Source organism: Branchiostoma floridae, chromosome 6 (genome assembly GCF_000003815.2).
Source record: "Branchiostoma floridae strain S238N-H82 chromosome 6, Bfl_VNyyK, whole genome shotgun sequence".
Lineage (NCBI taxonomy): Eukaryota > Metazoa > Chordata > Leptocardii > Amphioxiformes > Branchiostomatidae > Branchiostoma > Branchiostoma floridae.
The window spans coordinates 8,282,645-8,298,415 of record NC_049984.1 but is presented as its reverse complement, the minus strand read 5'-3'; the positions used below and the strand labels follow the sequence as shown (position 1 = coordinate 8,298,415).

At 40.4% G+C, this 15,771-nt stretch overlaps 2 protein-coding genes across 10 annotated transcripts in view; both read right to left on the bottom strand.

Annotated features, from left to right (window-relative positions):
* Positions 1–11,264, bottom strand: part of LOC118417299 (nuclear mitotic apparatus protein 1-like) — a 39,953-nt gene extending 28,689 nt beyond the window's left edge. For 7 of the 9 annotated variants that reach the window (XM_035822805.1, XM_035822806.1, XM_035822808.1 and 4 more), the window contains exons 1-17: positions 10,906–11,264; positions 9,516–9,665; positions 7,251–7,334; positions 6,160–6,291; positions 5,764–5,831; positions 5,227–5,359; positions 4,701–4,868; positions 4,243–4,326; positions 3,990–4,052; positions 3,544–3,627; positions 3,366–3,449; positions 3,185–3,259; positions 2,904–2,942; positions 2,465–2,548; positions 1,758–1,988; positions 1,392–1,466; positions 1,039–1,122 (exon numbers count right to left, since the gene is read on the bottom strand). In XM_035822805.1, coding sequence (XP_035678698.1) covers positions 1,039–1,122; positions 1,392–1,466; positions 1,758–1,988; positions 2,465–2,548; positions 2,904–2,942; positions 3,185–3,259; positions 3,366–3,449; positions 3,544–3,627; positions 3,990–4,052; positions 4,243–4,326; positions 4,701–4,868; positions 5,227–5,359; positions 5,764–5,831; positions 6,160–6,291; positions 7,251–7,334; positions 9,516–9,665; positions 10,906–11,115 — 1,848 coding nt within the window. In that variant the 5' untranslated portion in view covers positions 11,116–11,264. The remainder of the gene's footprint in view (positions 1–1,038; positions 1,123–1,391; positions 1,467–1,757; positions 1,989–2,464; positions 2,549–2,903; positions 2,943–3,184; positions 3,260–3,365; positions 3,450–3,543; positions 3,628–3,989; positions 4,053–4,242; positions 4,327–4,700; positions 4,869–5,226; positions 5,360–5,763; positions 5,832–6,159; positions 6,292–7,250; positions 7,335–9,515; positions 9,666–10,905) is intronic. The other 2 variants (XM_035822809.1, XM_035822814.1) reach the window with 1 other exon arrangement.
* Positions 11,265–12,329: 1,065 nt separating this feature from the next.
* On the bottom strand, positions 12,330–15,765 carry LOC118418355 (endosome-associated-trafficking regulator 1-like). The gene is made up of 6 exons (XM_035824231.1): positions 15,457–15,765; positions 14,926–14,999; positions 14,412–14,523; positions 13,804–13,866; positions 13,213–13,349; positions 12,330–13,089 (listed from the first exon to the last, which is right to left on the bottom strand). The coding sequence occupies exons 2-6, from the start codon at positions 14,997–14,999 to the stop codon at positions 12,969–12,971; spliced, it is 507 nt and encodes a 168-aa protein (XP_035680124.1). The 5' UTR covers positions 15,457–15,765; the 3' UTR covers positions 12,330–12,968.
* Positions 15,766–15,771: the final 6 nt, after the last annotated feature.

The window sequence follows — 15,771 nt, the reverse complement described above, 5'->3', positions numbered from 1 at the left end:
ATGCCCAGTTTGCCTTTACCTCTTTGCATAACATTATAAATGAGGTAAACTCTAAAAAAAACTAAAGAGCACACAATTAAGATTTGTATAGCATGGATTTGTCCAAAGTGGGCAATTGTGAGCTTTTGCTAAAAAGACAGTCCCTTGAACTTCCCATACTTCTGGTCCCCCAGCAAGGCCACGCATCTTAAATAACACAGTACCTCTACTTATATTATGTGTCCTGGTGTTGTCACAAAGTAAAGGCACTATATTATGCTGCACCGACCACCTCTTCGGAGGACCAGAACCATGTTTGACACTAGTGGATGCCACAGTCGTGGCAAAGAGAGTTGATATAACTAGCATGCAGTTCATGTATATCTGATTTGGGCAGATAAAGCCATTTAGGCTGGAGGGGTGGTTATATGAATTAGCATTGAACGTGGCAATTGATGATAAAAATGGAAATGATAACAACTGAAAAACACCTTGCCACTTTACAAATAAAATACATGATACATTTTAATTCTGTGGGATGGTTTTTACACAGGGTGACTGATTCATACCTAAATTGTACTACGGTAACCTCATCTAAATTATAATGAAAATGTAAAAATAAAAGTATGAAGGACTAAAAAATTGACAGCAACTGACAGGCTTACAAATAATGAAAATGCAGACATGTGGAACAAAGGTGGGAATGATGATACTTGTGATATGGTCATTCAACTATGCAGCCTATACAATATACTTTGGGACACTCTGCTAAACTGGGTTGAGATTTCACTTTTGTTGACGTGGCCTCTAACCAGCTGCCAGCCAATCAGAGAATAAGTTTAATCTAAAGAAAACATTCTGATTGGCTGACAGGTGGTTAGAGGTCATGCCCACAAAGTGTAATCCTCAGCCTGGTTTAGCGGAGCCTCCCTAAGGTACAACATAGAGGCTCTGCGTAGGAGAATGGAAAAAGCTCGTGTTGCAGCAATAAAAAATCTTATTCATTGAACCTCAGTATAATACATAGTACATATGGTACAAGAAAAGTGACAGACTTACTGCTGTGAGGGTTTCCCTGTGTTTCTCTTCTGCATCTTTCAGCTCAGACTTCAGTCTTACAACAGCGTCATGTCTCTCTGCAACCTATATGTAAATATCAACAGTTTCAATATCATACCTTACCATAGTAAGTTTCAATATCATACCTTACCGTAGCAGTAAAATAAGTTATTTTTAGTGTCATCTGATACTGTAGTATCATGTTTGAATTATCGTTTCTCTAACACCTAACAGTTGCCTACACAAAATCAAAAGGGGAAACAAAACAGCACTATGCTGTAACTTCCTTTACCTTTGCTATGGTAAAGAATTTTATGGGATTTTCATATAATGGACCTTCTGGACAATGTTACCTCAGCAGTTAGGGCATCCCTTGTCTCCTTTGAAGACTGCTGCAAGCGCTGAAGACTGGTGCTTAGTTTTTCCACCTGAAACATTCCAAAGTAGAATCAGATACTTTTGTGTACAAAAAAAAAAAAGAATTAAAAGGTGGTCTAATTTGTAATGTTCTAGACACAAAGTACAGGATTGGTGTATCTTAAACTTTCTAAACAACTCTTTGCTCCCTCAGATGGCTAAAACACTGGCATAAACATCTTTATTTGTTTCACACATTAGTTTTGTACAGTACATGCAAGCTGCATAAGACCTGACTGTAAAGTCTGCATCGAGAAGGACCCCTACTCTTTACTCTCCTGACTTAGGTACCTGTCACTGACCTGTGTGAGGGACTCGCTGTGCTGCAGCTTGCTGGCCCGTAGCTCGTCCTCCAGCTGCCTGACGCTGGTCTCCCCCTGCGCTGCCTGGTCCACCACCTCCCGGTACTGGTGCTGCGTGGTGTCCAGGTCACGCTCCAGCTGCTGCGTGCGTGTGCGGAAGTGCTGCAGCTCCTGACGCAGGCTCGACTCCTGCTCCTGCAGCGTGCCGAAACGACGCTCCACCTGGCTCAACTAACAAACAGAATACAGTTCCATTTTAGTCTTTTCTTTGTTTGTTTGTTTGAACCTTTGTCCATTCATGAAAGCTCAAATCAGCCTGCAGGACGCTTTTTATTGAGGTCATGAGGGAAGGAGCAAGGGTCAGACAAAGTATATACAGTTTACACCATTTTAGTCATCTCGCCGGGTCAATCACAGCCACATACCCTGCATGCTAACCAATACCAGCAAGAGCTCACAGATCTCATGACTAAAATGTAGAGATAGAACAATGGCAGGACTCCCTTTGCCCATAGATTATAAAAAAGTAAAAACCCAACTTCAAATCCTCCAAGTCCAGATATTTTTTGCCTGATTTCTTGGAGGTCAGCAATCAGACCTGAACAAGATCCCGCAATGCCCAACCCTCGCAAGACGGGGAACGACGGACGCAAAACCATATATAGAGAGATATATCAATTTAGTAGTTATATCAGATCATGACCCACCTCTCCCTGCAGCTGGTCTCGCTTGTCTTGTAGACCCATGACTTCCTTCCGAAGGCGCTGGATCGTCTCATCTCGCCGTGCCAGCTGGGCGTAAGGCAACAAGCAAAAGATTGGCAAATCTGATACCTTATGATAAATATGAACCTTTTTTACAACCTTATGACCACCACTTATATCACCTGTACAATATGAGGATAACAGTATGCAGTGTCAGTTACATGTAAGTCAAGGAGGCTTCTTCTGTTTATATGTTGCTTCCAACCTGCACCTTACACCATGCAAGAAACCCTGTTACCAGGTTAGATATACCACCATCAACCCCAATAGGAAAGTAATCAGGCCCATGCACCGGTCATCACAGTTATATGTTAACAGACAGACATCAGAACTTTAGTTTATTGTTTGAGGGTTATGGGAAACATTTTGTCCTGACTTGTACCTCTAGTTTATGTATAAGGTACTGCCCTCGTGGAACTGCCTAGAAGGGAAATTATAACACAAGTGATACAAATGCAACTGAAGGGCAAATCTTACGCAAAACAAAACAAAAAAAGAAACATGTGCTAAAATATGACTAAATTTTCATCACCTTTGATGCAATCAGAACAGAATAATGACTGAAGGTAAACAAAGACAGTATTTCTGAAAGTCACATTGCAAGATGTGTCTTTTGTGATGGGATGATTTTACCATATCAGAACAGAGGAACCCTAACCCTACCTCAGCCTTCAGCATGTCGTTGTTGCCCTGTGTGGATATCTGTGACTCCCGTAGTCGAGCCTGCAGTATGCCAATCTGTGGGACAAAAAACAGGCAGCATTACAATTACTCCGATTCACAAATCCTGACCGGAATGGCGTCTAACACTGCCACATCACATACTTTTGTAAACAATATATACCTCATCTACAGCTTTCCTCTTTGCCTCCTTTGCTTCCTGAGCCTCATCCTCCAGCGCTTTGATCCTTCTCTCTAGTGAAGTTACCTGAGGTCAAAGACAAGCATGGTTATAAGTAAACAAGATTCCAAACACGAAAAAAGGAAAATACAAGGAGCTGTACTGGTATGCATGTACTTACATCATGTGTGGACATCCTCTGTTGGTCCCGTGACTTTTCCAGGTCAGCTCGTAGCTGCCTCATGATGCCCTCACTATGTGTAGCCTGGGAATGGATACCAGAAAAAACAATATTTCAGCTTCATACATCCACCTGTCAGCATTGGGATTTTGTTATCATGAAAAAACTTAAAATAAGTAAAAATACACACTTAGTCAAAAGAGTGACATGGAGTGACTGGAAAGATGACCTAAAAAGATCAGACTTGCTAAAGTGGTAACAAGTACAGGTCAGAGGTTGTAGAGCTAGTCATTAATCATAGTTGAAGGTCCAGGTCATGAGTTCAATGGAAGAGGCTACTAGTAATTTGGGGATGTATTGTTGTTGGTCTGTCTGTCTGTTTGTGTTTTCACAGTTATAGATCTTGAAGAATAGAAGAATGGAAGACATCATATTTGTTACATTACCTCTTGACTACTTTTCCTCTGCTTGTCCTGGAGGATCTGTATGGTTTGTTGTAGGCTTGTCCTCTGTTGAATAAAACAATTAAAGCAAGTTAACAAATGTAGTTACCTTCAAGGTGTAAAACAAAATTGAAAGGGCATGTCATTAAAAAAACACTTTGTACAAAAAGGATTTTTACAGACAAGGCCAGACAAGAAGCTGACACATGGAGTTTGCATTTTGTATGGCTACCCAAAGATTCCAGCAGATACTCACCTCTGAGTCATTGACAGTAAGTGTTTCCTCTAGCTGTGAGATCTGGGACTGCAGGCTGGCAATCCTCCTCTCCAGATCTGAAACCTGTGTGCACAAAAAGGGTGTAAACTGATAAATTCTCCTTCCTGGTGTGAGTGGATCGGACCTTACAGTCTGGTCTTACGTAGCTTGTACCTATACTGTACAAAACTTGTGCCTGAAGGCAGTTAACCAGTTGTGCAAACAAATAAACAAACAGATGCAGACCCGTCACTCCGCGATGTGACATTGTTGGCACGGACAAAGATTTTACCATTTCCTGGCCAAAAATCTGAACTTTAATACATGAAACAGAAGAAAATGTGTTTTCATAAGCTTAAAATGACAGATTTGACAACTAAAATGAACATCTTGAGCTCCCAAACAATGAGTGTGATGAAAAAAAGCTGGAGACAGCCCTGAAGAGATGCCACACAGACCTGCAGCTCTGCCTCGTCCCTCCCCTGCCTAGCCTGTCTCAGTTCAGACTTGAGTCTCATGATGTTGATGTCCTTGTCAATGATCTGCGAGGTGGCTGTCTGCTCCTTATCATGGATGGAAGACAGGGTGTTCTTCACTGAGCCCAGCACGGTGTCTCTTTGGGCAGCCTAGTGGGGAGAGGCAACAGTGATAGTAAACTTATACACTTGTAAATGCTCTCATTCTGATGCTGAAATCAAAGGTTTTGTCCATGACAATGTACAATTTATTGAATAAGATAACTAGTCAGAATTTGCTAAACTGGGCTGAGATTTCCACTTTTGTTGGGGTGGCCTCTAACCAGATGTCAGCCAATCAGAGACTCAGCACTACCTAAAGGGAACATCTATGATATTCTCTGATCGGCTGACAGCTAGTTAGAGGTAATGCGCGCATGAGTGGAAACCTCAGTCTGGTTTAGTAGAGACTTCCCAAGAGTTATTGTATATGTCATGGGTGAGGCTCTGCATAGGAGAATGCCCTGACCTGATCCCGTGACCGTTGTTCCTGGTACGACACACTCTTCAGTTCCTCCTGCAGTTTCTGGATGATGTTGTCCCTCTGTGCCATCTCTTCCTTCAGTTCACGGATGTGGCGCTGCAGGATCTCTTCTGATTTTCTGTTCAGCAAGATTTTGGGGCAATAATGCACAAATACATGATTAATCTGTGTACAAATATTGCAAGCAAGATGTATTGCTAATCAAATCTATAATGCATGTGTTCATAATTTCAAGAAATGTGTTTTTTCTTAAAAACATCTAAGGGATCGATTCTACTAAGCCTCCCAATATATATTACTTGACTAAGTATAGTATTATTTAGCAACCCCTGTAATGCAACTGTCCCTCTTCCTAGGATGTTACGCTCAGAGGTTTTCTTCAAACAATAAACTATGCATGTGTGGGTAGTCAAAAGAATGCCTGTGGCTGTGCAATTCATAGAATTCTTGCAGACTGCACACAATAACTATACTTGCTCCTTTAGAGCCTCAGTCACCAAAATGAACAGTGCTGTTACTCACATGATTTGTGCCTCCGGGGCTCCTAGCACTGCCTCCACGGAGACTGTTCTCAGCTCCATGTCTCCTGTCTGTGGAGGAAACAATCCCATTAGAGAGACATATTTTGTGTGAGAATGTAAGGCCATCCTTCAAAAAAGCTTAACACTGGGTATTGATAATATTCTTAGATTACTGACTGACATCATTTTCTGCCTGTCTACAACATTGGACAAGTGCAAAACCAGACTTCCAACTCTCCAAGTATCCTATTACTACATTTCTGTCTTACATCTTGGCAGGCTACCACTGCCATATTCACATTATTGCAGACTTGCAACACAACTAACAAACACACCAACTGATGAAAATATCTCCACTTTCACTGGAGTAATTAAAAAGTGTAGAACAGCTTCCTACCTCCCACTTGCCAGTGGCTCGAGCAGTGCTGATCATGTTGATGAGAGCATTAATGTCATGTTTCAGGTCATCGTTAAACCCCTGCAGAGACCCAGCCTGGTCGTCCAAACGTTGGTACTTCAGCTGCCACTCCTGTGGAAATCCAACAGATGAGTCATGTACCAGTAGTTGTGAATTTGTCAGCGGAGTAAGACATCAAAAGTGCAGTACTACTGAGAGTCTGACTCTGACTGAGAGATTAAAAGCCTGGAAAGAGGCACACAAGCTAAGCAGAAGCCAACAACAACTGGAGATTATTACATTTATGTCTCTAGGTACAGGGCTGTGTCCAACTTTAGATTTTTGTCGGGGTCCCAATTGTTGGGCGGGGAGCAGGTCAGACATCCAAGGTGAGCGGAAACAATGCTGACTAAGCTTGCAATACACCGTTAATCATATCCAGCCCCCGCTAATTCAATGTGAAGTATTATAGGTGAATTATTTGTGGAGCATAGTTTGTCACTTTGATTCTACATAGCACGTGATTTGTCACCCTGCAGAGCTTCAATATGTTGACAATGCCAAAGCTTGCTGATTGCAAAATGTCAATGAGCGACTACTTTGGCTAACCTAGCTACTATAGCCAAAGTGTCAGTATTTCATACAACCTGACAAACACTTTTCTCCTGTCTTCTAAAACGTTGGGAAGACGAATATCGATGATAGGACTGGTTAGTGATTAAAAGAAGTGTAAGTCATTGTATTTTTAAAAATCTGCAGAATTTATATTTTAGAAAATGGACAAGGGATTGGAACAACAAAGGAATATGTGAAAACTGTGTAGGAGGCCTAGGAAATCTACTGTTGTGTTTCTGATTATGGTCCTGAAAAATTTTGGGTTGGTAGATAGGGACTTTTTTTCTTTTCCATTAAGACTTCAAAAGTGATTTAACAAATACAGCTTAATAATGTAGAACTGGAATGCACCAGGACAATAGTATTTTCAACATCATATTGTGATAAATACAGGTGCAATATCATGCTGGAAACACAACATTTTTTCTGAAACCATAGGGGGCTTTTTTGGTAACTCAACAAAGCAGCAAACTCACCTCCAACTGGTCTTCTGCGTTCTTCTTCTGTACTGCTATAGTCTTCACCTGCTGCTCATAGTCCCTCGCCTTGTTCACGTACTCCTGGAGAAATAACATGTGAAGTAAGCCCTTTGTTAATTGTTCATACCACCATTCTCTACAGAGTCTTTCAAGCTTACAGAAAATAGAAGACAGAAACATTCTTGTTTCAAGATGTGCTTTTTTAGGGTGGTAGTGGGTTGCAATTGTTATCAACTGTTTGGGAAGGCAAAGCCCATCTCTCTTCTTCCACCACTCTTTGCCTCCCAAACCAAAGCCAGGTACCCATTTTTACACCTGGCTGGATGGAGTGAGGAAAGTCATGTCAAGTGCCTTTCCCAAGGACATAATGTCTAGCCAGGAATGCCTGGAATCCAACCCATAGATCTCATGCCCACTAGTCTAGAAACTAGTACTTGACCATTTGCAGGACCAAGGAGAGAAAAAAAACTCTGCAACGGGCATTGATCGCAGGGTGAAAATTAAAATGATGCTGGAACAACAAACCAGTGCATCCATCTCACCAGACAGGTGTTCCTCCCTGCCACTGTGTACATGTAATTCCAGTAGCTTTGGCAAAAGCAAGGTTTAATTATCTGTGAAATTGGAGGAGTTGCCAATAGCATGACTGGGTCAAAAGCACTGTGCAGTATTTTCCCAACAGTCTGGCAATTTCAAACACACATGTAATATCTACTGCTGAAAAACAATGAAAGGTACTTATTCACTGTTACTGAGTGATGGAAAAAGATAGACTTTGTTCTACCTGGATGTCTAAACTGTATCAATGAATGAAATATATACCATTTTTGGAGGCTTGACAGCTAGTCTTCAAGTCTAAGTGGACCGTGCTAAATACAATAGCAGATTCACATTCAAGTTACGTTACCTCAGCATGAGTATCTAGAATGAATACAGCAGTTCCGATCAACACGTAGACTTCCAAATTATTGTGATTAGCCCACACATATAAAGGGCTGGGACAAAAAAGATCCTGTTCTACACTCCAGCCACTTGACTGTTAGATGACATCATAATACTCTCCAGGCTGAATCAATAACGACTAGAGAGGGAGGTCACATCAAATGAAAATACACATAGTCTCTTATGCCCCAATCATTAACAACTGTAGATGGAGGTAACATCAAAGGAAAAAATGGACCTTCCAGAATCACTCCCTGTGATCTACTATTTCATATTTTGTACCTCCTGGGTGATAAATTGGAGAATACTATTAGATTTTCTTATTTCACTGAGTGGGAAAACCACTTAATATATTTGTTGTTCAACAAAGCTTGTTTGGACATTGCTCTTCAGCACTCTTGACACAGCTGGAATCAGAACCATATTGCACTAATGTCACCCATGGCAACTAATACAATTATCACATACTATTGTATCATAATATACTAGAATATCATTACTCTAATGAAAAGTAATTCATATCTTTTCATACTAAAAGCAATCTAATTATTTTTGCCACCTACTGTGCTGACACAGTTTCTCCATTTACCCCCACATGTTATTGTTAGTGTGTCTACATGTCTTTTTCTATGAGACATTGCAAGCCATTCAAATCAACCTGATCTAACATTACAACGGTAGCTAATTATTTGCTTCCATTAGGGTATAAACTACATGTGTAAACCTTCCATTTCTTCTCCAGGTTGCCTCACATTACAGTGTTAACTGTGTTAAGTGATTTCCAAGTTAAAGAGCCAAAGAGTTTGAAACCATCCACACAAATTTCCTTTGGCTGTACTTAAATCAATCAAAATCTTGCCTTAAGACAATGGCTATACTTAGCAGTCTAATGATTGTAATCACAGGTCTAAATGCTTGTATCATGTCTGTTGTTATCCCTGCCAGATTGTCATTTATACTCGAGTAAGACACACTTGTTGCAGACTTGCAGTAATGTTGAAAGATGAGTAGTACATGTAGTACAGCGTCAACAATTTTTTGTATCAATTGATATTTTGACTTTTTAAAGTATATATGAGCGATACAGAATGTTTCCACCAATCAATACAGTCAATAAGACAACCAAAGTGGCAACGTGGTCTTGTACTTTGTTGACTTACACTCGAAATATTCTGGCTTGAATGCTCTGAATCCTAGCAGGCCCAAATGTTGCGCCCTTGGAAAAGGCACTTTATAGTATAACTATACTCAGGTGAGTATGAAAAGAGTGTCTGTCAATGCATTGTAAACAAAGAACTAGACTCGCACTGTTTTCCTCACCTTGACAGTGTTGGTGGTTTTTGACAGTTTCCCCTCCAACAATGCCACCCTGCCGTTGGCTTCCCTCTCCAGTTCCTCCACAGTCTGTACCAGGACTTCATTCTGCTCCGACAAGTCGTTCACGTAAGACTGCAGGATACGAGTTTTCATCTGTAAAGAATACAAAGACCATGCATCAATCACTTTCTGTTTCAATATTCTTGTGTTGCATATGGATTGACTCTGCATACAAGTTACAACTGAGGTAGACACTTGAAAATTAGATGCATGCACTGTAAAAGGAAAAATATTCTTGGGGATTTTGCACTGTAAAAGGAAAAATATTATTGGGGATTTAGCTTGGGAATCAGAGAGAAAATGGAGTGTTTTATGGTGGATTCAAGTTCAAGGTAGAAGACAACAAAATTTTTGCTGTGACTTTTAAGTTTGCAGTGAACAGATCACTGTGTAAAAACTGTGATCATAAAACCACTGCAAACATTTCCCCTTTCAAAGTACACCTTTAAATCCTGTTATTGCAGCTCATTGTACCCAACCAAACTACTATTACTTAGGAGTACGTTAACATATCTAACCCATTTATCAACATCTAAAAGTTATCCTTAGGGCAAATGAAGTCGTAAACGATAATCAATGGTGACTATGTGACAAATGTTGATGTTAACTATTCATCATGTCATTCATTGTATTGTTCTGACCCGGTCAATCTTGAATGATTTATTCATGATTTTGTCAACGAGAATTTCAGCGACACAGTGCTTACCTTCTCAACTGAAGTACTCAATGATTGCATGAATTGCATGCTGTACGGTTTCATCTGAATTTCAATTTCGGGGTTGCTTTTAAAAATTCTTTCTGCAATATTGGCGCAGAAAATAACAATACTGTCGACAACAAAATTTACAACTCTGCTTTTGAAATTGAACAAAAACTGGACATACGATTTTATGCATAGGTGGTAATGAGTCTTTTGAAAATGTTCATTATAATTTTTATTCAGTAAATAACAAAAGAACTTTTGATTACGATTGGCTTTGACTCGACGAGTCTACTACGTGTGCGAGTGTTGTTGTCTACAAGCCCCAGAAGCTGTGGGGGAGGGGGGCAGTGTTTTGAGTTCCGCGCTAGCCCAAGCGAAACTGTTTACGGATTTGCACATGTGGTAGGAAACATTGGCTTGGATCCAAGACTACTCATAGAAGTATGGGGGAGAAGCAGTTATTGTAGATCTGCTGAAATTAGGAATGGAAAGTCTACAGTGAACTTTGCCTTTAGCAGAACGTCCACGTTCACTGTCTGTTACCCCCCTCCCCCTTTTGCTGTGAGTGACTCTTTGTTTACAAACGCGTTGCAGAAGCTCTACTAAGAAATCAATAATCAGTTCCCTTACCTTATAGGTCTCCTTAGAGTCGTCGTTGCTCTGATCAAGACTTCTTAATCTGTCTTGATACAATCCCTTGAATTCGCCAAGAAGACTCTGCATCTGTCCGGTAGCGCTAGTGGGACGATCTCCCACTCCAGATCCATTCAAAAGACGGGACGTGTTGGCGGATCCTGGAGCAGTAGCTCCCCTCAATCGGAGGCTATCCCTGTCGGCCATTATCTCGAAGTGTTCCCAAAAGACGTCTTGTTCGTTAACAGTTTAAGTCCGGGTTATTTTCAGGACCGAAACATGACTACAACTTCTTGTATTCAACCCTCCGTCCGCCATTATAGAACTCTGACACCGACGCCCAAAGCCGCCCTCTGATTGGTCACCTTTAGACGTGACGTAGCAACAGGTGTTTAGGGACCGCTCACGGACAGGTGTGCGATATGTCAAGAAAACATGAAAAAAGTTTCCATTTCATTCTTTTTTTAAAACAAAGACTCGAAATACTGACAAAATACTAACAATATCACACACATAAAATATCAACATCAATCTTGCTTTTCCTGGGCTATATCAACTTTCTTATGAGCCCTGTCAGAATATCTAAAGGTTTTTCCCCTAATGTACTGTATGGGTTCCCCTGCAAGACCCATTCATCCATTCATTTACCCGAGTTTCAGTTGGGACCTTTATATGACCCGAGGCACCCACTGTTCAACTGTTTGTATTAGAGATTTTTTTCTCAGTTTAGCGCCTACTTTGAAAACGTTTGAATGCTGAATGCATGTTTGCCCCTGCTTACCTGGCTGACTGCTTGTCCCATTGCCTATAAACACCTGACCGTATATATACACCTGTTACAGGCACGCTTGCTCACTGGTCTGTGCTGTTTTTGCAACAACGATTCCTTGTTGCTACTTCATATTAACAACAACAGGTACTTTTAACTAAACTTTACAGAAATCAATAAAAGAAAGGTTCAAGATTTACTTTAAGGCTATATCAATCTAATTTCTTGGTTCTTAAATTTATCACAGGATATTTGTAGAGGTGGCAAAATATAAATGAAAAATACACATGAATCCTGTGACAGACCCAATGCTACCACAGGAGCCACAAAGTCAACAACTCTATTCTCCAAGCAGAGGTTGGGTTGCAGGAATTACATGTAGTACTGGCTGGGATTTTTACATGGTAGCGAACTGGTAAACATCTTGGCTATTACTAATACCTGCATACCAGACTGGTTAACATTTCAATGAATTTTTAACTTTTTTTTCATAATGAGGGCATATCATTGGAGCCTTCTCCTGATTACTAGGGATTCCAAGTCAACAACCCTAACCGCAAGGACACATTAATACCTTTTTCCAGTATTTGTCATACATAGCTACAAATAGAGCAGATATTCCCATGCGAAAAATAACTGCAAGTATTTCATGAAGAAATTTTATTTACAATTCATTGCCGAGAGAAAAATTGCAGATGTTAAATCTTTTAACTGAGACAGCGCAACAATGAGATACATGTAGTAGTTGGTGGATTATGCTGACAATGTCACAATGTTATGGCTCATGATATTTAACAGTCTTTATACCAGTTTTATCACACTTTTCCACATTGTTAAAAAGTAAAATGTTTAGGAAACAATGAATTTCTAGCACAAGAAGCTGATTGAGGTAAATTGCTGGTATAAAACATATCTTAAGTGTCAGAGGAATTAAGTATTTCTATTTCTTTTGCTGGACTGTTTGCAACATTTTCCTAGGATACAACTATTTTCACTACTGTAAGAGTCATGTCTTTACAATCTCATTAAAAGACCTGGTCAACAGGACTTGAAAAACATCAAAGGTCTGACAAAAAGTTGGTGGTATGACTAGTAGTTAATCAGACTTTACAGTCCAGGTCATAGAGTCAGTCAAAGAGACTACTGACTTCCTGGGAGGTATCTTATTTTTTCTGTCTGTCTGTTTGTCTGTGTTTTCATGGTTATATATATTTCCATATTCTAGTTTGCATTTTTGTTCAATGGAAGTGTCTGTGAGTCTCTGATTATCTGTCTTGTACATGAGTGATGATTATGATGTCGCTCCTTGGGAATCTGGTGGAGGGGGCTCTTCTTTAACCTCCGTAATTTTGTCGATGTCTGCCAGCAAATCTGACACTAGCTTCAGTGTTTCCACACCTGTGAGAAGTTGCCTGAAACAAAAGTAAGCATACATTTACAAAATGGCACTTCAAAGAAATCTACAATGAACTCAATGAAAAGTGATGTATAATTCTTCCTTTCTGAAACCCAACATCTATTCTTTTATGCCTTACCTAATGGACTGGTCTGCATTTTTAGCAGCAGTGGAAAGTTGTTCTGAGGCAGACTTAGCCTTCTCTCTGACACCAGTCAGGGGGGAGTCCCCCGCTCTTAGACAGCTGTTCTCCTGTGATAACAAGCTCACTCGGGCCTGTAAATACAATTCACATAATAACGATTAATAAAGATACAAGGCTGTATGGTACAAGAGCCTCATGTAAAATTGGATGAACATCGTTGTGACAACCTGACATTATTATGTGAGCAGGCATGAGTCATCCTTGCTCTAAAAGTAAAACTATAAAATCATTGCCACACTACTAAACCATTCTTCCAATTCTTCAAGTATCCTATTGTACCACTTCTGCCTTACACGATATATTCACAGAAGTACGGATGCACAGAAATACAAACAAACACATCAACTGATTACATCTGTTTTCACACAGGTGATGAGAGTTACAATATGAACATACTTCCTGTCTACAATCGCCATTCCCCGATATCTCTTGTTTTCTTAGTCTTACTAAACAAATGCTGACAGGTCAAGAAAATCAAAGATGAAAATTGGGCATTCACCAATGGGATTATAAGTTGTAACTTACCTGAAGAGATTTGATCTCCTTCTTTTGTTTGGCTATTGTTTCTTCAGCTGTAACCGCTCTTTTCTGAAGTAGAAGAGGTAAAAGACAACTTAAATGTGTTGTGTGGCTACTGTATTAAATGAAGATACAATGAAAAAAAAAAAACTCTTACAAACTTGTTCCAATATACACGTTTATCTAGCCTGGGTACCATCCGGAAAGTAGTTTGCTCCAGCGTTTATTATACACTATATACAGTCGCTTCTAGCTCCAGATGACAGTCATTACACTACATACAGTCGCTTCTCTGCTGTTCTGTCTGTGAACCTTGACCACCTTAACGTCTGAAATCGTCCAAATTTTGGATGAGGGCGCTGATTGGTCCCTATCTTAATTTGCACCAGCAAATTAAGGAATGGGTTCAAGAGCTCATTCAAAGCATTCCAACACCCAAAATGCCCTCCATCCACTTGCAGGAGGGCCTGTTGTCATCGAATAAGCACTCTAGAACCCATTCCTTAATTCGCTCATTAGGTCTCCATATGGGTAGCAGACGCAAACATAGGAGTGAACTACTATTCAGATGGTTCCCAGGCTGACGTTTACCAGGATGCAGAAGCTAAACCTACTGTTGCCACTTCCAGGTTTGTCTCCACCTGTTGTACCATCCTCTCTAGGGCTGCTGTCTCCTCTGCTTCTGCCTTACTCTGGGCAGACATCTGCTGCTGCAGCTCGGATATTCTAAAGAGAGAATAGATATGCTACTGGTATTAGATGCACTCACCTGTGACAATGTCTATTTGTATCTACATCTGTATAGCCAGTACATCTGCTTTACAGGCAAATGAATAACCTACCACAGCTCACCATTGCACATCTAGCTGTAAATGTAAGTGTTGTTTAAAGCTATCTAATGAGGATGCCTCTACTGTACTTGATGACAGCAAGTCTGACTCTAAAATAGTTCTAGAAAAAAAAAAAACTTTTGAACACCTCAATTTTTGTTAAGGTACTGAAGACATAACTACTATTACAGTAATACAATAACTATACTAGTAGGTATCTTTCACAAGACTTCAAGTAGATCAAGTCTTTTTCATGATTTTACTGTTGTGCACATTTCTGACTGCTAGTTTTACTGACCTCTCTGTCTGAGATTGCACTTGTCTCCTAGCCTCTACCAGCTGTCTTCTCAATGTTCTATTGTCCTTTTCCATCTGGAAAGAAATGGTACAGGTTATCCATATGATTGTGCAGTAGATATATGTACTGAAGATAAAAGGAGTGGAATGTTGTTATTCAACATTGTACTAGTAACTACTAGTAAGCACAGTACTTAACTAAAGGTGAATTTTACAATAACATTTGAGTAACACTAACAGGTCAGTGGCTTAGGAAAGCCAGCAAAAACATTCTGGAGGCAGCAGGAAAGGTTGTGTTGATTGTGGTTATTTAGGGGGAACTGTGGAAGTGAGCCACCTGTAAACAACTTAACAAGTCGTGATTCATCAACTTCGGGTGGGTCGCCCAGGAGATGTTGTATGGTGATTTAAGGCCCCAAATACATTTTGTACCCATTGAATTGGCTTCAACAGGGAGAAAGTGAACTTCTTTCATGAAATGGCACAATACTTATGACATCAAGCTCTTGAATGAAAAATTGGACCGACTCACCTGTACAAACACTGTGTGATCCACACCTGAAGCAGCACCTGTACCTTCTTGCCCTCCCTCCTCCTCTAATTCCCCATTACATATGGCACCATCTGACAAGAAGTCAGGTAAGTTGATGGGGCCCTCCTGTAAGGATGACTCCACAGATCCAGCTTCAGGGTCTACCGTAGGTATCTCCACTGAGGCTAGCCCAGCTCCCAACACATTGTCCAATGGCTGTGCATCCTGCCCTGTTGTACCATCCACGATGCCAGGAATTTCCGGATCGGAGAAGAAGCTGGGAAGATTTTTCTCGGGGATGGAAGATTTAGTGTC

Excerpts from the sequence above, each read along its gene's own strand:
- LOC118418355 (XM_035824231.1), bottom strand. The coding sequence starts at position 14,999 with ATGGAAAAGGACAATAGAACATTGAGAAGACAGCTGGTAGAGGCTAGG. Across the intron at positions 13,867-14,411 it reads CAAACCTGGAAGTGGCAACA|AAAAGAGCGGTTACAGCTGA; the intron begins GTAGGTTTAGCT and ends CTTCTACTTCAG. Across the intron at positions 13,350-13,803 it reads AGGAGATCAAATCTCTTCAG|GCCCGAGTGAGCTTGTTATC; the intron begins GTAAGTTACAAC and ends TTGTATTTACAG.